The 22728-nt window shown below is 42.2% G+C and overlaps 1 protein-coding gene across 3 annotated transcripts in view; it reads left to right on the top strand.

Moving 5' to 3' along the window:
• The window catches only part of SYT17 (synaptotagmin 17), a 76092-nt gene that overhangs the window by 31425 nt on the left and 21939 nt on the right, over positions 1-22728 (top strand). For all 3 annotated transcript variants that reach the window (XM_069981960.1, XM_069981961.1, XM_069981958.1), the window contains exons 6-7: positions 16744-16864; positions 21065-21220. In XM_069981960.1, the coding sequence (XP_069838061.1) occupies positions 16744-16864; positions 21065-21220 (277 nt within the window). The remainder of the gene's footprint in view (positions 1-16743; positions 16865-21064; positions 21221-22728) is intronic.

A 22728-nucleotide genomic window follows, 5' to 3' on the forward strand; every position in this document is an offset into this window, starting at 1 on the left:
CACACGTCGCCTCTGACCACCGCACGTCGCCTCTGACCACCGCACGTCGCCTCTGACCACCGCACGTCGCCTCTGACCACCCCAAATTGCCAATGACCCCCTCCAGATTGCGGTGCCCATGTCAGATTACAGGTACCCACCCCAGATTGCCTATAAGAACTTCAGTTTATCCGTACCCACCCCACATTGCCCGTAACCACCCCACGTTGCCCGTAACCACCCCAGATTGTCTGTAAGCACTGCAGGTTGCCCGTAACCAGCCAACGTTGCCCGTATCCACCCCAGATTGTCTGTAAGCATTGCAGGTTGCCCGTAACCACCCCACGTTGCCCGTATCCACCCCAGATTGTCTGTAAGCACTGCAGGTTGCCCGTAACCACCCCACGTTTCCCGTAACCATCCCAGATTGTCTGTAAGCACAGCAGGTTGCCCGTAACCAGCCCACGTTGCCCGTTACCAGCCCACGTTGCCTGTAACCAGCCCACGTTGCCTGTAACCAGCCCACGTTGCCTGTAACCAGCCCACGTTGCCTGTAACCACCCCACGTTGCCGTAACCACAGCAGGTTGCCCGTGACCACCACACGTTGCCCATAACCACCACACGTTGCCCGTAACCACCCCGCGTTGCCTGTAACCACCCCACGTTGCCTGTAACCACAGCAGGTTGCCCGTGACCACCCCATGTTGTCCGTAACCACCCCAGATTACCTGTAACCACTTCAGGTTGCCCATAACCACCCCTGGTTGCCCGTAACCACCCCACATTACCTGTAATCTCATTTTTTTTATTTTATTTTAGTAACTGCGCTATTCTAATAACCATTACTAGCTGCGGTTTTGCTCCTGTAAATTGGCGCTCCTTCCCTTCTGAGCCCTGCTGTGTGCCCATACAGTGGTTTATGCCCACATATGAGGTACCGTTTTACTCAGGAGAACCTGCGTTACAGATTTTGGGGTACGTTTTCTCTCCTGTTCCTCGTCAAATTGAGAAATTTCAAACTAAACCAACATATTATTGGAAAAATTCGAGTTTTTCATTTTTACTGGCCAATTTTGAATACTTTCCTCTAATACCTGTGGGGTAAAAATGGTCACCACACCCCAAGATGAATTCTTTGAGGGGTGCTCTTTCCAAGATGTGGTGACTTTTGGGGGGAATCTATTCTGCTGACACTACAGGGGCTCAGCAAACGCACCTGGCGCTCAGAAACTTCTTCAGCAAAATCTGCACTGAAAATGCTAATTGGCGCTCCTTCCCTTCTGAGCCCGGCTGTGTGCCCATGCAGTGGTTTATGCCCACATATGGGGTACCATTGTACTCAGGAGAACCTGCGTTACAAATTTTGGGGTACTTTTTTCCTCTTGTTCCTCGTGAAATTGAGAAATTTCAAACTAAACGAACATATTATTGGAAGAATTCAAGTTTTTCATTTTTACTGTCTTCTTTTGAATACTTTCCTGTAATACCTGTGGGGTCAAAATGGTCACCACACACCAAGATGAATTCTTTGAGGGGTGTACTTTCCAAAATGGGGTGACTTATGGGGGTTTTTCTCTCTGCTGACACTACAGGGGCACTACAAACGCACCTGGCGCTCAGAAACTTCTTCAGCAAAATCTGCATTGGAAAAGCTAATTGGCGCTCCCTTCCTTCTGAGCCCTGCTGTGTGCCCATACAGTGGTTTACGCCCACATATGGGGTACCGTTGTACTCAAGAGAACCTGCATTACAAATTTTGGGGTGCTTTTTGTCTCATATTCCTTTTGAAAATGAGAAACTTTAATCTAAACGTATATATTATTGGAAAATTAAAATTTTCTTTTTTTTTACTGCCTAATTGTGAATACTTTCCTCCAGCCCCTGTAGGGTTAAAATGCTCATTATACCCCTAGATTAATTCTTTAAGGTGTGTAGTTTCCCAAATGGGGTCACTTATGGGGGTTTTCAGGATACCAGACTTCTAAATCCATTTAAAAAAAGAACTGGTCCCTAAAAAAATTAGTTTCACGAAAATGTGATAATTTGCTGATAAATTTCTAAGCCCCATAACACCCTAAAAAAGTAAAATATGTTTACCAAATTATGCCAGAATAAAGAAGACATATTGGTAATGTGACTTAGTAACTAATTTATGTGCTACGACTTTCTTTTTTTAGAAGCAGAGAATTTCAAAGTTCATAAAATGCAAATTTTTTACATTTTTCATGATATTTTGATGTTTTTCACAAAAAACACACAAAATAGTGACCAAATTTTGCCACTAACATAAAGTGCCATATGTCACGAAAAAACAATCTCAGAATCGCTAGCATACGTTAAAGCATCACTGAGCTATAAGAGCATAAAGTGAGACAGGTCAGATTTTGAAAAATTAGCCTGGTCATTAAGGCCCAAACTAGCTGCAGCACGAAGGGGTTAAATAGGACACCAGGAACCAAGTCCAGAAGATGATTGGAGGGACCAGCTGTCAATCACTGAGGCAAGGCAGGTTAACTGTTCCATGACCAGAGGAAACTTTGCAGCACAGACATGGGTGGGGCAGGGAGAACAATTAGCAGACCAGAAGAAATAAGACACAGTTCAGACAGGGCAAAAACAAGGCAAACAAAACACAGAATAAATGGAAGATTATGGCCAAAATCGCAGTCTTTGGCGCAGAGGTCTAATCTTTGCAGCAGAGGGTGGCACTGATGCCTTTTCAGGCGAGATCATGACAGATACCTTTCATAGAGAATGAATATAGTGACATTGTGTGTCCGTTGCTTGTCCCCATTCCTGAGATCACAAAAGGTCTTAGTAGTCAACACCCCCCCCCCCCTCCCCATGATCAGATGGTTATTCCCTATTCTTAGGATAGAGGATAACTTGTAATCATAGGACAACACCTTTAAGGGATCCTGTCTTCAATCCATAACGAAGAGTAGCTACATGACCTAGTATGTCTGTAAATTAAACAGCCAATTGATTTAGCTCTAGGCCAATGGTCCCCAACCTAAGGTTTGGTAGCTGTTGTAAAACTACACCTTTCTTAATGCCCTGACAGCCACAGCTTGAGAGCCACAGGTTGCAGAACATTGCTCTAGGAAAACATAGATGTTTGCGTTTCTCCAGACTATGTTCTGGGTCATTGAAGACCATGTCAAACTGAACTTGCTGATCCTTTAAGGTGAAGTTGAAGAGTTTTTTCCGTGAAAGTATTAGGAGAACCTATTAGAATTCTGCCTGCTTGACTCATTTGTAGCGAATGATCTTGAACATCGTGTTCTGCATTGATTGTGTTTTGCTCTGCATCATAAACAGGACTCAGCAGCATATGTTCTGGCCATGGCTATAATGATGGAGCAGTTGTGCCTGATATGAGAAGGACTCTTGGTACGGGTCTGACCAATGCAGTATCCAGGGCAACTAATGTACAATTAAAGTTTCCTGTGCAACCAGCTGTTTTGTACAATTATGTTCTGTTAGTAATTCTGCTGAACACGGCAGTGTTCTCTACTTGTTCTAATATACAGGAAAATCTTTAATCCTCAATTATAAGACTGGTGTGACATTATAACCTATAGTAGAGAGTGCTTTCATACACATCTCTGAGGAGACTTCTAATATATTTAGTACTTATTAGGATTGTGAAATACATTCCATGTATACATCGGCAACCTGTCAAATGGGATTTGGCAAGAGGAACACGTGAAACAGCGGCCGTTGTTTTACAGCGTGTGAGCCTAGCCTAAATGTGCGTTCTGGCATAGGCCCCACTGGTTTTAAAGGGAAACTGTGAACTAGAAAAGACACCACACACTTCTTACATGGCTATATTGCATCCCATTCATGTATTGTAGTTGTCTGCGGTTGCAATCTCTTAAAAAAATGCTTTTTTACTTCTTCTCTGAAGAGTCACAGAGGTGTGGCAATGTCACTGAAGTGTGTTGAACTGCCCTAGCCACACCTCTATGACACTTCAGGAACAAATATTTAGACCATTGCAGCCTCGGACAAGGACAATAAGGGAAGAAAGGAATGGATAATCCCAATGCTTACATAGCAATGTGAGCATTTTGGGATGTCTTTTCTAGCTGATACATACCCTTTAAGGACCAGTTCACACGGAGTAAAACTGGTGGAATTCCGCTAGCCTCCGTGTCATATTGGCTGTCTATGGGAGGCTTGCACACCTCCTCCCTCCGTCTGAAAGAATGGACATGTCAATTCTTCCGAGTGGAGAGGCGCGGAGAGAGGAGGCGGGCGAGCCCTCCAATAGACTGCCAGTATGACACGGAGGCTGGTGGATTCTCCGCTGCGGAATTCCATCAGTTTTACTCCATGTGAACTCGGCCTTAATGTGGTCACTAGATGGCTACATTCAGGATATTAAAGGGGAACTCCAGGTAGAGGTAAAAATAATTAACCTTCTGCAGAAGCAAATAGAATTACTTGCCAATCTATCCCAGTTTTGAAACTACCAAAAATCCTTTTGTTTTGGGGTTTTTTGTTCTGTATTGTGTTGCTGTACTTCCTGGTTGAGCAGTTGTACATAGTACTACAGGTTCCAGAATGCACTGCTTTCCCTTAGCTGTTCATCACAGGCCCCCACTGAGGGCCGTTTCTCTGCTGCCTGAGGCAAACCTCAGATGGCTGCCCCCCCCTCTTGCAACAAGCCTAACCACCCAAGCCACAACCAGCGACACCCCCGGCAACCCGACCGCCACAGCACACCCCTTGCCAACCCCGGATACTCACCACAGCCTAAAGTGGAGGGGAGGGGGGCTTATGAGAGCTGCCGGGCGCTGTTGCAGACGGAGCCCGCCGGATCGTGTGGATAGTAGTGAGCGTGGATGGCGTGATGGCTGCAGCGGGACAGGTGAGCGGCTGCAGGGCAGTGACCACTGTCATTTTTGTTAATTGAAACTTAACTAAAATGACAGCAGGGGGAACATTATGCTGCCCCCTGCAGGACCGCAGAATCTGCCCCCACCATGCCCATTCCCCACCCAAATCTGTAGCAGAACATCTAGGCTGTGTTCACACATTGCAGTTTCATTGTGTTACTGATTATAATTTCGTTGTAGTTCCCCCCCCCCTCCAAACACACATGCGCACACACACACACACACACCACACTATATCCTCTACCTGTAATACCACATAGCACACTGTATTCTCCACCTGTAACGCTGATATTGTAATAAAGTAAAGAACTTTTTTTTTTATTAATTTATCTCCACGCACATACATGTATTATGATCAAGCATCTTTTATCTTTGAGGTTGAGCCCCACAATAAGGAGTTTATCCAATACTATCTTACATGGCATATACTGTTTATTCCTAGTTTTTTCTCCAGGTGGGATTGGCAGTGCCGGCCCTGATCCTCTCTGCTGTGTAGCATCATTTCATTGTGTTACTGCATCATTTCTGTGAATACGCAGCAGTACTGCAATGGAATTCCAACACATGTGAACACAGCCCTAATTTCACTGCAGAGTTTTGCACAGTGAAGTTGCAGCACCTACTTCTGGCCGGTCAGAGATGGTGAATCACTCAGGGAATTGGGGGATCTAGCCAAGCCTCCTGTGACACCACACCCTGCCCCGTCTGCATCATCAGCCTGATCTCAGCAAACACACACAATATGAGACAGATGCATGGAATATTTGTCTCCTAAGGTGGGTGAGCAGAAGGAGCAGGAAACAATGTTAATTGGCACAGAGGCCATTTTTCTTTACTTCCTGGATTTCAATCAGCTATCAGTGTGGCAGAACCGTACAGCTATGGTTATACATTATATCTACCCAACTTTCCATTAATATGCTCTGATACAGAATCTGTGAAAGACTGTTTACGCGAAGCGATCTGCAAATTCTTAGCGAACGACCAGCGACAATTTGAGAACATTTTGAAAGATCACAATGAATTATTTCTCGCTTGTCTCTTGATCGTTCGCAGTGTTTAAACGAGCCTATTATCGCTCAAATGCAATCGTTATCGCAAAAATTCGAAAGATAATCGTTCCATGTAAACGCACCATTAGGGAACTTTTTAAACGCTTAGGAAGCCTTTGCAGGTGTTTTGGGATAATGAATGTTGAGTTTTCCTTGGCTGTAAGCCATAATCATCGAGATGAATAGAAATAAACACTAGAAAGGTTCACCCTGTTTGTAATGACTTTCACTTTTTAAATTGAATTACTTAAAAAAATATATATATATTTTTATAATATTCTAATTTATTGAGATGCACTTGTAGTAAATATTCCGTCTGCTGCAGAATGTCTTTACTGATTGATAGGCATTAAGGGAATCGGGGTGGTCAGGGAAGAGTTGAATCAGGGGGTGGTCAGCACCAGGGGAAAAGAGAACGTCCCACCTTCTGAAGATTTGCATTTAATGCCTTTTAATAACATAAAAGACAATGGACATTCTGCTTTGGTCTAATAATTCTCTTTCCTGTGGTTGGATTGGGAGGCGGTAAAGCATTATTCATTTCAGATAACACTGGTGATTAGTGATAAAAGCTCATGTGGATTACCAGCGCTTAATGGTGGGAACAGCAATACAGACCCTATGACCCCCGTTTCTATGCACAAGAAGCTATGTTAAATCGATATTAGGCTCAGGTTAAAAAAAAAAAAAAAAACAGATTCCAGGAAAATATCTATTAAATGTTCCTTTAGGGACGGGAAATTAAAACTGGCAGCTACTAGACAGTGTGCCGTGACAGGAATACAGTGGAATCTAATTACAAGAAGAAGGACCAGTGGAAAATTGTCTGGTAGTGTACTCAGCCTTTATTTGTGCTCGACCACTTATCTTCTGATGGTTGGGACTGAAACTGTCCATCAATGGAGACGGGTATATGGGTAACTATGCTCTGGTAAAGCATACCTTCTCTTTTAAGTGACTTTTCATATGTGTGTATATACGAATTACCACTAATCCTGGACATTAATTTGCACGTCTGCAGGCTCCTTCTCAAATTCTAGTTGTCCCTAGGTTAAGGCCCTATTCACCAGATTATCTCTTCATGTAATAAAGACAATGACCAGCCGAAGAAACGATCATCAACTGATCATTGTCTTTCAACATGTTGAAAAATCATCGGCCGCTGACCGTGCTAATGATAGTGATGCGTGACCGCCGGCTGATGAATGTGTAAAAAAGTAATAAACTTTATCCATACCTGTCCACTCTTCATGGTGTTCTAGCTTCTGCCCGCTTCCCATATCCACCACTGGAACTTAAGACCCGGTTGCTGTGATGTCTCCCATGCACTGCACACACAAAGAATAGAGGATCTCGCTTCTGTGTACAACACACTCTTAGAGGCAGCAAAACAATAAAGAACATTACAGAGCAGTACTGAGCAGTTTAAGCAGTGAATTCAGCACTTGAATGTGATAAAAAAAAAAACTTACTACAAACTAATGGAGTCCCTCCTTGTGTCTCTCTGTCTGTCTCGGATTTCTCCCTAGAAATAATTTTTTTTTTCTCAGTAAATTTTAATATAATAACATTTACTAGCCAAATAAATGGACAGCCCCGCTCCTTCAGAATTGAAACTTAGCTCCATATTCCGACCCCATAAGGGTCCCATGCAGAGGACATTTATAATTGCGTTTGCACAGTTTTTAGCTAATAATGAGATTTTCTGCACATTGTAAAATCTGTGCAAGATTTATTAAGGGCTTTGCGCTATTTTTCATCAGCTTCTGCACCTTTTTCCTTCTGCACCTACCCTGGCGTAGTTTTTTTTTAGTCAAAAATTTGGCAGAATATTGTAAAAGAATATTCAAAGCAATTGCACCGTATAATAATTTTTTTGTGCAGCAGCCTTAATTTTTGCACAGTCCATACAAAGAACCACCTGCTGAAAAATTGTGCAGATGATAAACTCCCCCTAATATGTAATATGGACAGAGTTGTTATTATGAGATTTTGCAGCAGGGCCAAGGTCTTCATGTTACGTCTGTGACTGGTAACGTTAGCTGAATACACAATATGCTGTGGCTCATATAATGGCATCAGACAGCCGCTCACGTACAGTTGAATCCTCTGAGGGAAGCTGCGGTGGATTCATTAGGCATGTTCTGTCATGTACTGATGTATACTTGTAAATGTGCTTTGTGTCTATGTCTGCGGTAATGATATTCTGTCACTGTGCAAAATAGGACATTCCAGTTATATAGGAACACACAGAACAGTGTATTGTGAAGCATTTACATTCTATCAGATCATAAAACAAGGTCAGGTAGAGTTCTGTAGAAAATTAGATTTTCTTTGTTTTAATCATTGGTTAGCCCTGCTGTTGGCTAGGCATTTAGCCATTTTCTAAAAACTGAAGCCTCAGCCTACACATTAAAATAAAGTCAGAACATGGCCATAAAAATAGGTATAAAATGTGGCCGTATTTTTAATCTAATAATGTGCCACATTAACGTCTATGGAAAATAGTCAGTCTGTGCGCACATCGAAAAAGAAAGGTTTGTTGCACATTATTAGAGAAAAAAATGTGTATTTTTTCCTTATTTTATGGCTGTCTTTTGCTTTTATTTTACTGTGTAAATATAGCCTAATAAGTGTAATGCAAAATTCCTAGGCTTGATGCAAAAGCCGCAGCAGCTCTTGGTCTCCCGTTCCTACCAGTACACGTAATGTATGTGGCTGAGGGACTGTTATAATAATCATAATGTACATATTCTGCAGCACAGTACAGAGACTGTTATCACTCGCACTGGGTTCTGTCCCCAGTACGTCTCACACTCTAAATTCCCAACTGCACAGGTAGAACCCACAAGCCCAAAGCAGATCTTGTCTGGGTAGGATTTTAAAATACTGTGTATATATATGTGTGTATATATATATATATATATATATATATATATATATATATATATACATACATACAGGGCCGGACTGGGACTGAAAATCAGCCTTGGCATTTTCAGCATGGCTACATGTTGTATCATCACGGCCATGACTGGAATTGCAGATAATAACACAGTAAATGGGGTCAGAAGCTTCTTTCTCTGTACTGTGTAGCTGAGCTGCAGTTACAGGTCATCACCACTACACAGTGTATGGAGACAGACTGCTTCCCTTCTCCCCCCTTTATAGATGTCCCCCTCTCCCCCCTTCCTTATAGATGGCCTCTTCTCCCTCTATTTTGTCCCCTTATAGATGTCCCCCTCTCCCTCTATGTTGTCCCACCCTCCCTTATTGTTGTCCCCTTGTCCCCCCCCTTTATAGATGGCCCCCTCTCCCCCTATGTTGTACCACCCTCACTTATAGATGGCACCCTCTCCCCCCTTCTCTTATAGATGCCCCCTTCTCCCCCCCTTTATAGATGTCCCCCCTTCCTTATAGATGGCCTCTTCTCCCCCCCATAGATGGCCCCCTCTCCCCTCCTTCCTTATAGATGCCCCCTTCTCCCCCCCTTATAGATGGCCCCTCCCCCTTTCTTATAGTTGGACTTTTCTCCTGCCCCCCCTTATAGATGGCCCCCCTTCCTTATAGTTGGCCTTTTCTCCCGCCCCCCCCCCTTATAGATGGCCCTCCTTCCTTATAGTTGGCCTCTTCTCCCCCCTTATAGATTGCCCCCCTTCCTTATAGTTGGCCTTTTCTCCCCCCCCTTATAGATTGCCCCTTCTCTCCCCCCTTCCTTATAGTTTGCCTCTTCTCCTGCCCCCCTCCTCACTCATAGATGGCCCCTTTTCCCCTGCTCCCCCTACCCCCTGTGCAAAGCAGGTTTAAAAAAAAAAAAACTCACCTAACAACACGCTCTCCCGTCGAGACTTTCTTCTCCTCCGTCTGATGCGCGGCTGCCGAGGGTTTCGCGTCCTATCCCCGGCAGCGTGCGTATCATGGAGCTCTCTGAGTGCCGGTGGCCGCGACTTCCGGCACAGTGAGCGTCTCTGTGCCGGAAGTCGCGGCCACAGCACACGCCCACAGAGAACTCTATGATACACGCGCTGCCGGGGATAGGACGCGACACCCCCGGCAGCCGTGCATCAGATGGGGGCCGGACGGAGAGCTGTGGGCCGGTCCCGTGCTACTCGTGGCCCAGTGACTCGTTTTCCCTATGCTTGGGGAAAGGAGTCGGCGGGTCAGCAGCATTTGCCAGAAGTGCCCTATGGCCAGTCCGGCCCTGTATATATATATATATATATATATATATATTTTTTTTTTTTTTTTTTTTTTTATTATTATTATTCATTAAACATTGTTGGCTATGTTTGATTGGAATGCAGGCACACCAGAATCCCAATTACAAGGATATTCACTGACACGGTGGCCTAAGCCTCTATTCCACGGGGTGACTATGAGGAGCAAACAGCGCTGTCAGCGTTTGCTTGCTGCTCGTTCCCCGCTAGCTGCCGCCGCTATTCCACGCGGCTGCAGCAAGCAGATGAGTCCGCGGTGGGGGGCGCGAGGAGGTGCGAGGGGGCTGCTGGGGTGATCACTAGATCATCTGGGCAGCCCATAGCATACAACAGCGGTCTGCTGCCGCCGCTCCTATTCCACGGAGTGATGGCAGCAGATTGTTGCTGTATGAGTCGTTTGTTTTTCAAAATGTTGAAAAACAAACGACTGCAACGATCAGCCGACATGAACGATGATCGTTGCCTTCTATTCCACAGGTTAATTATCGGCCGATATCGGCCGATTATTGTTCCGTGGAATAGGGCCTTTACAGCATATAAACCCAGCCAAAGGCTGTATCCATGTTGTCGTGGCACCCCTAGGTCTGCATTCAACTTCTGAAGCCACGGGGAATATAACGCAGAGTGTTCGGGTTTGGAAAATGATGCCGAACTCGAAAAGTTTGACAGGTCCGCTCAACACTAATTAAGTAGTTGTATCACGGATAAGTACTCTGAGGACATATACATTGATGTTGGTAGATACTTTGGTGGTAATCCAAAGTTCACTCTTGCATTATAATAGCCATTTTAATATACCTTAATGGTAAAGCTTATTTTCTGCAGCAGATTTCATTTAAATAACTGAACACAGCATCAAATCTGCTGCAGATCTGCTGCAGATCCTGTAGGTGTGAACGCACCCTAAAGGGTTATTCTGGATATTTGCATTATTTTATAATGTGCTGGGCCTGAATGGGCCTGATTAAAAAAAATATATATACCTCTCTCCCTCCCTCCCTCCCTCCCTCCCTCAGGCGATTGCCCTGTGACATCTTCCAGTTCCCCACCCACTGCTCCTCTTTTAGTCTTGTCTAGGGGTTTTAGATAGGGCAAACTAAATCTTTGCACTGTAATAAGAGAGGCCTGGCTACAATCTGGATCATGCTGTGTTATTTCGGGCCAGGTATTGGAGCATCTTCACCAACAAGTCACATATTATTAGGAATCTGAAGCACAAGGCAAGGGCTGTTTACATAATCTTTCCTATAATTTTGCAGAAAATTGATTTTGGCTTGCCGCTCTGTTCGCCTGAATCTATTTGGAGCAGAAAGGTTGTCTGTATAATTTATTCCTGATTTCTTTTACACTTGCACTTCATTTTAATATTTTCTGCTATTTTCTATTATTCTCTACCGCTTCTCCTTCTGTGTGTAACTTGTTGGCTTATTCCTTTTGACCACGCATTCCATTTATATGATTTTCTGACTTGCCAGTTTGATTCATTATTTTTTTTTTTTTATTGCATAAAAAGTTAAAACACTATTCCAGTCTATTAAGTCTACATGGATTTCAAATACAGATGTAGCATTGCTTACTAATGGGGAAACATTCATGTGACCATGTAATATTACAAACAACCATTGTACCCTCATAACAATACCAGTGTGTAGCTATGGGATATAGAGACCATGCAGCCAGTCATCTGAGAGCAAAAGCTCAGGAGGTGAGGGGGAGCATTCAATGGGTAAATGGCAAGGCTCCGGAGCTCTGAGGATATACAGTATGGAGAGGCGCACTGCCTCTACATAAATGCCAAATGCACGAAGCCCGTCCGTGCGAACAGCTCAGAGCTGGTGTAAGTTTTAATATCATTTTTTTACGCCTGAAAAATAATAAATGCAGCACAAGCAGAGGCCATGCCCCCTCTGCGTTCTGCCACACCCCCTGGAACGCCCCCTTCCCAGCCCTCTGGCGCAAGTGCCACAGAGAGCCCACTTACGAATAAACTGTTTGCAAAACAAGCATTTGCGAATAAATATATGTGCAAGTGGGCTCTCTGCGCCAGAAAATGCCATGTGCGCCACCCGATACATGTCCCACCATGAGTCCAGAATTGTGTGTGAGTAAATGCTATTTTTACTTTCACTTATATTTCTTTAATCGGTATCTCGTACAGGACAAAATCAAATGCTCACTGGCTGGCGTGTTCTCCTCTCAGTCCAAACCATCCAACCTCGCGGCGGACGTTTCGGAGGACAGGCTCCTCCTTCCTCATGGCGCATGAGGAAGGAGGAGCCTGTCCTCCGAAACGTCCGCCGCGAGGTTGGATGGTTTGGACTGAGAGGAGAACACGCCAGCCAGTGAGCATTTGATTTTGTCCTGTACGAGATACCGATTAAAGAAATATAAGTGAAAGTAAAGCCTGCATCTGTGTGAGTACACGTTCTTGCTACTACTTGGAGCGAGCACTGAAGAGCTGCAACATTAAGGTATTTCTCGTATGCTATACACATCTTACTATGAAGTATTGCTGGAATATTGCGGATTGAGTGGGATCCGTTGTGATGTGCACGGACTGATATACTGCCTAGAGAGTGCGGTGTTGGTTATTTATTGTTAAATGCTATTTTTAACATTCTTAGGCTATGTTCACACAACATAAAAAAAAGAGAAGGCGTACACTTTTTCTAATTAAAAGATGTCCATTATTGACGTGATTTAACTGACTGCAATGCATTGACGGACAGACATTGATGGAATGACGGACATACAATGCACACAGTGTATAAAATAACGGACATTATCTGCACGGATGTCAAAATAATGATCATGTCAATTATTTTCGTACGTCTTTTGCAAACAGACTTTTTTTTTTAGTTTTTCTTTTGTCACCGTCCTTTCTCCGTTTTTACTATTACATTCAATGGACTTTTCAATAAGAGACACATCCAAAGGCCAATCAGTCCACCCAAACTAGAATAATGGACAAACAGCCTCCATTGCACTTACAGACGGCCAATTCTCGAAATAATGGAAGTCATTTTAAATATTATAAACGCACAAGGGAAAACGTTGTGTGAATATAGTCTTACCCACACCAGAGAGTTTCAGAGCTAAGGTCCTTATACACCTTAGTGTAACTTAAGCATGCTTGAATCTTATTGTTTGGCATTTGAATACCAGTGGCTGAGGAAGTTGGATGCAGCCCTAGGGAGTCCTGATAAACAGGAATTCAGCTATAGACCAGACTCCCTATGGCTGTATTTATGTTTTACAGGACTACTTAGGGCTGCATCCAACTTCTTCAGCCACTAGTATTCAAATGCTGAAAAATCGCATTTGAGCATGCTTGGACGTGCTCTTCCCTATACCTTAGTAGAGATGAGCGAACTGCTCGAGTCGATCCAAACCCGATCGTTTGGCATTTGATTAGCGGTGGCTGCTGAAGTTGCATAAAGCCCTAAGGCTATGTGGAAATCATGGATATAGTCATTGGCTGTATCCATGTTTTCCAGACAACCTTAGGGCTTTATCCAACTTCAGCAGCCCCAGCTAATCAAATGCCGAACGTTCGGGTTCGGATGGACTCAAGCATGCTCGAGGTTCGCTCATCTCTATACCTTAGATGTTTGTCTGCAAAGCCTGCCAATTAGCTCTCCTCTCAAATGTGGTAGCCACTCCATGAGAACACTTGATGGCATGTGTTGGCACTTGTTTATAAATGTATAAATCTTTAGGAAAACCTACATGGCCGTCTCTGCAAAAACAAGTTCAATAGATTATTTGAACATGCAAAGGCAAACTCCATGGTTCTCCATTGGGAGTTGCTTTGTCTGCCGTCTCATATAAATTGTGTGGTTCGGCAACGAGAGCTTCCATTCTTCTTGTGTTTATAGTGAAAGAAGATGCTAGCGATTAGATAAAAAACTATTTATATTTTATATGCTTCCTTTTGTGTACTCATCTCCGTACATTGTATTTCTTTGTTCTTTTTCTAAAGAATTGTATGAACAATGGTAGAAAGGTCACTGAACAAAACATTTGCGGCTTTGTATAGCATTTCTTTATAACTCCTATGTACAGGGCTCTGGTCACAACCTGTAAGAGCTAAAGGTCAAACGGACCTGGTGCATGATAAACCTAAAGATAAATACATAGAAATATTACTGTGCTATTAGGAGGTCACATTGTTTGGGAAAGCATAATAATAATGCACAACCTTGTAGAAAATGATGGCGCCATAGGAATGCTACACAATGTACACTGTAATACAGGTCGTAAAGGGGTTAATGTTAAATAATGTGTCTGCAAAGCTTTATAGATTGAAAAATGTTGCTCAGAGAACATAACATATAAACTCGTCTCTGTACATAAAATTATTGTATGAAGGAGCATTGTAAAAACAAATGGCACAGCCAAGGGAATAATAACATTGTATTTCCATCAGTAAACACAAGCTGCGACTTAGAGGTTTTATCTCATCAATAGCTGAATATGAATAGCTTATTAGGGAAGCTGCGGCCAGCCAGGGAAGACGCAGTACTAACTATCCGCCATTAAACGATGTTAATGACTTATATGTATGGCTGAAGGAAGCCTTAAAGGGGTTATCCAGCGCTACAAAAACATGGCCACATTCCCCCTACTATTGTCTCCAGATTGGGTGGGGTTTTGAAACTCAGTTCTATTGAAGTAAATGGAGCTTAATTGCAAACCGCACCTGAACTGGAGACAACAGTAGGGGGGAAAAGTGGCCATGTTTTTGTAGCGCTGGATAACCCCTTTAAAGCGAAATATCTAATATGCTGATGTCTCCCTATAGCACACAGGGCTTTGAGGATGAAGGTAAGTTTTTGTGATACTAGGAGTTTAAAGCAACTCTGTACTCACAATCTGACCCCCCCCAAACCACTTGTACCTTCAGATAGCTGCTTTTAATCCAAGATCTGTCCAGGGGTCCGTTTGGTAGGTGATGCAGTTATTGTCTTAAAAAACAACTTTTAAACTTTCAGCCCCGTGCCCTACGGGAGTGGCTTAGAATATCTGTGCCCTAACTTTGCACCACCCCTCCGTCCCTCCTCCCCACCCTCTTTATCATTAGGAATGCCACTGGAACATTTTCTCCATGCTGAACATTTGCACAGGTGCTTAACGATCCAGCCCATGTGCTGGGCTGACACAACTGACGAATAGGAGGCAATCTGCCTGGAGCCCATTGATGAGGAGGGCGGGCAGGAGGGACAGAGAGGTTGTGCCAGCCTAATGCATACACAATCTAGGCCACTCCCGTAGGGCACAGGGCTGCCAGTTTAAAAGTTGTTTTTTAGAACAATAACTGCATCACCTGCCAAACGGACCCCAGGACAGATCTTGGATTAAAAGCAGCTATCCGAAGGTACAAGCGGTTTGGGGGGGGTCAGATTGTGACCAGTGCAATGATCTGCCCCCAGCTGGCCCGCTGTGCTGATATTCATTGGGAGGGGTGGGTCATCTGGGGGCGGATCAGTGCACTAGGGGCGGTAGTCATTACTCATTACTCATTAGCATAGGGATTTAACTTCTAATATCACAGAAACAGTGATGAGGATGAAGGTAGGAATCTTACTTAAGCATTGTAAAGGGTGAAATCAAGGATGAAAAGTAAGCAGAACGAATTGATGTTTTCTGGCCTTATAATTGATCCACATCCATCTCATCCATGTGTGTTCTAAATCTTCTAGCACAAGGGGTGCTATCTGAATATACCTGTTGATCTGAATGAGAGCCACAGACTGATAGCTTCACCAGTGGTGGTAACAGACAGGCATGTGTAGGGGGACCATAAGAGATAAACAACTTTACCTGTTTTGTATTTTCCAAATCACATAAGGGTTCTATGTATGAGATTTTGCGCTGCTCATGTTGTACAATAGACTGTGACAAGTATTGTGTGGTCGAAGAAGTCATATAGCAAGAGCAACAGCAAGGTCACAGTTTAGAGAATGAACCCAGGAGTGAATAGAACCATGGTGAAAGAAAATGATACAGGGATGTAAGCTACTTTACTAAAAACAGCACATTTGTTCTCCTGTACATATATGTATGTGGTACACATCTGAGTATACCTCCTTTGCTTCATGACACCACTGCTTTAAATATAAGGATGCAGCTAAGTTCGGATAAAACAGATGACACAGAAGAAACAGTAGTGGTGAGTTAGCGTTATTAAGCCAAAAACCCCCCACAAAAAAAAAAACTAGAAGTTCTTTTTTTCTGAACAGTAGTACCTCTGTTGTCAAACACAGTTGGTTCTAGAAGGCTGTTCTAGAACTGAGCATTTCGAGATCCGAGCTGTGTGTTCTCATAGGAAATGTAAGTGTGTGCCTGGTCCATAGAGTGTAAGCAGTTAAGTGGTGATGCAATAGCAACACCACTTACCTCCTCTGGCTAGCAGTAAGTAGGTCTGCATCTTGCACCACTAATGTTCGAAAACTGAGGCATTACTCTATAAATGTATGGCTTGTATCAGTTATGTTTATAGATGACAGAAACACAGTGTGGAGCTGTGGAAACAAACTTGAGAAAACTGTGACTCGATGTCTTGCTCCAATATTTTCTTGTTTAGAATGAAGTCGAGCTGGGAGAGCTGCTTCTGTCTCTTAATTACCTGCCAAGTGCTGGAAGATTGAATGTGGATATTATCAGAGCAAAACAGCTTCTTCAGACTGATATGAGCCAAGGATCTGGTAAGGCTTGTGCCTACTGTTTCTGTCTTTTTCACAACTGAAGAATAGAAATTTTAACTGGTTTAGCATATTATGGTAGTGAAAGAGATGTCAATAATTGCATATTTATTACATTATCGTCTCATATCTCATGATCTTTAAAAGACTAATAGCCCTATTTCACGGAACGATTATCGCTCATAGACTCGCTCCAACGACCGCTCGTTAACGAGCACTTAACGATTTTTTTAAGCGAACGATAAAACATAATACGTGTGGGAACGTGAACGATATCTGTAGTGTAACGATTTTTTTGCGGTCGTTACATCGTTACATGGTCGTTTAAAACGTGGGGAAATGTAGGTAGACATTTCAAGAACGACTGAAAGATTTTTTATTCAACGAAAAGATTAGCGAATTATTGTTGAAAGACCGATTTTTTTTCAACAGGTTGAAAAAAAATAGTGAAGGACTCAACGACGATTTCGCTGTTGTCGTTCGCTCGTTTACAGCTATTCCACAGAACAAATATCGTTAACGAGTGGTCGTTTAAACGATTTTATGAACGATAATCGTTCGAAAAAGTTCCGTGGAATAGGGCCTTAATCTAGCCACAAAGCTTTATCATTGGAGAGCAAATGCATTGTATTATTGAAATCAGAGGGGCAATGGTTGCCCCTTCCCTTTATGACATCTTATACCAGTCATTAGGTGATAAATGTTTAGAATTCCCATGGAGGGACACATAATGGCTCATACTGTATGTATGACATTTTCCTAAATGCAAATTTAGAGTAGACAGTCTGCAAATGTGCCAGAATGATCAGTGTTGCTAAAGTGTGACATATGCATAATAATTGTGGCGAAAAGTCCCCAGCATCACTTTTTAGACTAAATTCTGGTACAGACACTTTAGTATATGTGGACCAATGGTTTTAGTCTACAGCCATGGCAAGAAGTAGCTTTGCCTAGGAACTGCATACACAAAACTGTACAATATTTTTTTTTTATCAAGACTATTTGTAAACTTCTTTTTTAATTTAGATATGTAAGATAAAAAGAAAAAAGCCCAGCTCACCCTTGTTCCTCTCTAGATTGACCGCAGACACCACCTATGAACCGTGCAGTGTATAGTGTCGCAAGGTAAAAGAGCATTTCAATCCTTATTTGTTGCATCTAAAAGCTCATTACAGACAAAGGAAAGCGGACAGAAAACACCAATGGGTTTCAGGCTTTGCTAGTAGACCTTCCTCTAAGGTATAACAAATGTGACCACAAAATACATGGATAAAAGATATATTGTCCAACACAACCGATTAGGAGGTAAGCACAAAATGTGAAAAACAGAGGAGAACATTTTTCAAAAAGAGGTTGATGTTGTAGAGACTTAAGGAAAGAACAATACCTAGCCTAACAGAATGTATTACAGAGACATCAATAACCAAATCAGGATGATGGCAAACTAAGTGAGTGCCGGAATCGAAAAAAAACGAAAGAATCCAATAAAAAGAATTGCAGTTTTTTCCACAGCTTACACAACTACAAGCCTAAAATTATGTCGGATTCTTTTAATGGCAGTCTTCTATTTGGTCACAAATGTGTGGCCCAAAAAGCACCAATGATTGGCCAGTTGGTGTCACCCAGTTTGTAAGGGAGACGCAGAGTAAACCAACATGGTGGCAGGTAAAGGGATGGATGCTGTAATTGTAAAGATATTAATGTTCTCAGTGTTCCAGTCTTTTTCAAATGGCCTAATCTTCCTTCTGCTCAGTATATCAATAGTAATACCACTGCAGTGATTTATTTGATATCCATCAATACATGTTGTTTGTAATATGTTGGATGTATGATCAATAGTGTAACCCTTTAAGGACACCAATTAGATTTTTTGGCGTTTAGTTTTCTTCTTGTTGCCTTTAAAAACCCATAACTTTTATAGTTTTTTGTGTACAGAGCATATATGAGGGCTTATTTTTTGTGGGACCAATTGTACTTTGTAATTATACTTTTTATTTTTCCATAAAGCATGTAGCGAAATTGGAAAAAAAATATTTGTGAGGTCACATTGACCTTCAGGTCAGTACAACTATATTGAGACCCAGGATGTACCCTATTTTACTACTTTAAAAAATTTAAATACATGTCCATATAATTGCCCCATTCTGGCTCTTAGAACGTTTTTCTATCTCTACATCTATGGGGCTCATTGTTTATGCCATAAACTGTAGTTTTTATTGGTTGCATATATGTGATTTTGATCACTTTTGTTCCTGTAATGTGTTGTTAACCAAAACCTGAAATTTTGGACTTTGGAGTATCTTTGTACATATGCCATTTAACAAAAACATTTCATAGTACAGGCAATTCCGTATGCAGCGATACCAAATATGTTTATTTTTTTTTATTTAAACTATGGGAAAGGTGATATAAACCTTTATGATTATTTTCATACACTTTTGTAGTCCTCCTAGTGCATTATATATTTACTGCATTGATCCATCATCTCAGGACTCAATTGCTTCATCCTGCTGGGGACAGATGGAATCAATTGCCCCAGGAGGCCTGCCAGGATTGGGACAGGATCCGATCAGGAGCAGATCCACCCCACTGGGCCACCACTGAGAAATGCAAAGGCCAAATGCTGCTCTCAGTTTTAAATGTGGTATCTAAACGTGGATATTATCGGAAGCCCTCAGCCGGGAGTTGCTGTGTATAGAGAAGGCTCGAGACCTGAGCCTGCTCCATACACTGTTAACAGCAGTTAAGAGTGTGTTGGGAACTGGTTAAAGAATTGAATCAGAAGCATTTATCTAACATTCCATATACTAAGATCAGAAATGTATCTTTGGTTTCCCTCCATTTTGCATCATGTCATGCGGTAACATAGTCTCTTTTTAAGTGCAAGATATAGAAAGAATAGTTTCCCTACTAAGAGGTGGCGATCATCGCTGCAAACTTCATAATCGCAAAACTCACTGGATGTTTCTTTTGGGCAATTGCATTTTCATAATGTTTATACTGGTATTTGTGCAATTTGGGCGCAGTCATATACTTTTAAATATGTAAAATTAGCTTTTGTAACATGTGACATTATTCTTCATTACGCTCACCCATTGAAGGGGTCTGTCTTTCACATTGTGTGCTCACATTTCTTATGCTATGAGAACGGGCAACTAGCAAAGCCGAAACCTGTTGGTGTTTTGTTTTTTTAACTGTTTATTTTTAACTTTTTTTAAAAAAAAATATTTTCCATAACATTACACAGAGCAACAGACATAAAAGTGTACATTGTAATAAAACAAATGGAATCCTGAATCTTTCAGGAACATGTTATGGGAAGGCACAGTAAAATCTGTTCAGAACTCCATCAGGATTACAGATAATAGTGACAAACTCAGTATTCCGAATACAAGAGAACTTGGGCAACTTAGTCCGAGAGTAAATGCCCATTGGTGTTTTTTTGTATCTTTATGGAGCATTAAGATGCAACAAATAAAGATGGAACTGCTCTTTTACCTTGTGATGCTGGACTTCCTTTCTTCATATGCATTAGGCAAATAAATATCGGTAGCAAAAGTGCACATACCAAATAAAATGTAATATTATATATTTAAAGAAAAAAAAATAAATAAATAAATAAAACAAAATACTCACCTTACTGATCCCTCCCCACTTCCATTCAGGATCTTCCTGGGCCCCTCTCTGAGCTCTTTTAGCTGGTCTCTCCTGATACGGACATGTGACTTCCACAGTAGTGAGCCACCTCAGCCAGTGATATGCCAGTCATATGTCCGTGTTAAGAGGTACCAGGGAATAGAGATTGACTGGGGACCCGAGCAGCATCACAATGGGTGTGGTGATCGATCGGTTTTTACAAAAATATATTAAGCGGCCAGACAAGTGTAACCACTGACGGACAGGGAACTTGAAAAGGCTTTTAAAAATTGTATTATGGTATACTGCATACAGGGTTTGTAACCATTATACCATAATACACCACTGAAAAAATGTATTTGACCATACAGTACTTAATAAAAGAAAAATAATGGTATGTTCCAGTGTATGTAATAGTATTGCTTCTACAGGAGAATTCAGTGCACCATATGGTGGCACATGGAGTGTGGCAGTGCTGCTGGTAGTTAGATATAGGCTCTGTCTTTATGCTGGTGTAATCCATACTATCCATCTATCATATTATTATATCTAATTTCTGTTTCCTAGATCCCTTTGTGAAAATCCAGTTGGTTCATGGGTTAAAGTTGGCAAAAACCAAAAAGACATCTTGCATGAAAGGCACCATAGACCCTTTTTACAATGAATCCTTCAGCTTCAAGGTTCCTCAAGAAGAACTCGAGAATGCCAGCTTGGTATTTACAGGTAGGTGCCAGATACAGATACCGTATGAAGTCAGATAACATAGGTGGCAGATTAGGATCAATACTGATGGATGTAAGGTTAAACACATGGGAATGGAGAATGCATGCCAGGAATACTGACTAAATGGGAAAGTACTGGGTAAGACGGACATGGAAAAGGACTGTAAAATTGTAGTAAAGTTACCTGTAGAAGCCAATTGCTGCAAAGACAAGTAATATCATGGGGTGCATCAAAAGAGCATAGACAAACACAAAAAACATGGTTCTTTTACTGTACTGTGTTTTGTATCAATTGTGAGGATATACATGAAGTATCATGTACATTTATAGGCACCATTGCACAAGAAGCATATAGCTGGGCTGTAGCGGGTTTAAAGATAGTCAACCAGAGTAATACTTTAAGTAGGTTGACTACAGTACCCAGAAAAGTTATCACAGATAGGCTACATATTCCCACAATGTAGGCTATGATAAAAAAGCTGCCTTTATTTGCTCTTTTTTTATATTGTGGAAACATAGTCTTAGGCTACATTAACACATTCAGTAGTTGTTCACGACTGTTTATGATGTCTGCAGTCATATGCAATCTTTGTCTGCTATAGGATAGCCTGGAGCTGTTCACCCCCCCCCCCTCCCCCCGAGCACCCTGGAAGTTAAAAAAAAAACAGTACTTAAGCATTTACTGTCGACCCCGTCCTATTCTCCCACCACCATTTTGTGACAATGTCGTCACTAGCGAGGGGTGGGCCTGGTCTTCCTCTTCTTCAGTTTCTTCCTTTATAATGAATGGGAGCGAAAAGGCTGCCGGTGCAAGCAGCCTTTTCATTGGCCGGAATGCATCACATGGCTTCCAGCTTGCTCAGCTCTGATTGGCTGAGCAAGCTGGAAGCCATGTGATGCGATTCAGCCAATGAATAGGCTGCCTGTGCACATGCGCATCGGCAGACTTTTCGCTCTCATTCATGCCATGGGACCCCGGAAGTAAAGAACAAGATGAAGACGCAGACGGGGTTGACAGGGTTGTCCGGCGGGATTTTCGAATGGCGATCAACTTAGGAGGGATGGTGAGTATAGGGTCAGTGTCTGTTAGTGTTTGTTTGTTTTTTTGCTGACGCCGAAGTTGTCCTTTAAGCTATCAGCCATGCAATAGAATGGTGACATCTAGAGGCGGGAGTTGCTTACTACAGACCTCAGTGTCAGAGATTACACATAACATAATACCGACTTATACTTGTTTAGAAAAGACAGTTGACCCCTCTCTGGGACACTGCATACCCAGGACTGTATCTATAACAAGAGGGCAACCACTACACCTACAGAAAAGAAGGCTTCTATAACAGAATAAAAGCCGATTCTTTGCTGCAAAAGCAGTGAGACTATAGAACTATAGAGTTTTTGGAGTGATAAAAGTTTTAGGTACTAGATTGAGGAGAAGGGTCATTGATACAGGAATTTATTCAGATTGACAGAGAAAAAAAAGTAAATACATGAGTCTTAGGCTATGTTCTA

This window comes from Dendropsophus ebraccatus, chromosome 9 (genome assembly GCF_027789765.1).
Source record: "Dendropsophus ebraccatus isolate aDenEbr1 chromosome 9, aDenEbr1.pat, whole genome shotgun sequence".
In the NCBI taxonomy this organism is placed as follows: domain Eukaryota; kingdom Metazoa; phylum Chordata; class Amphibia; order Anura; family Hylidae; genus Dendropsophus; species Dendropsophus ebraccatus.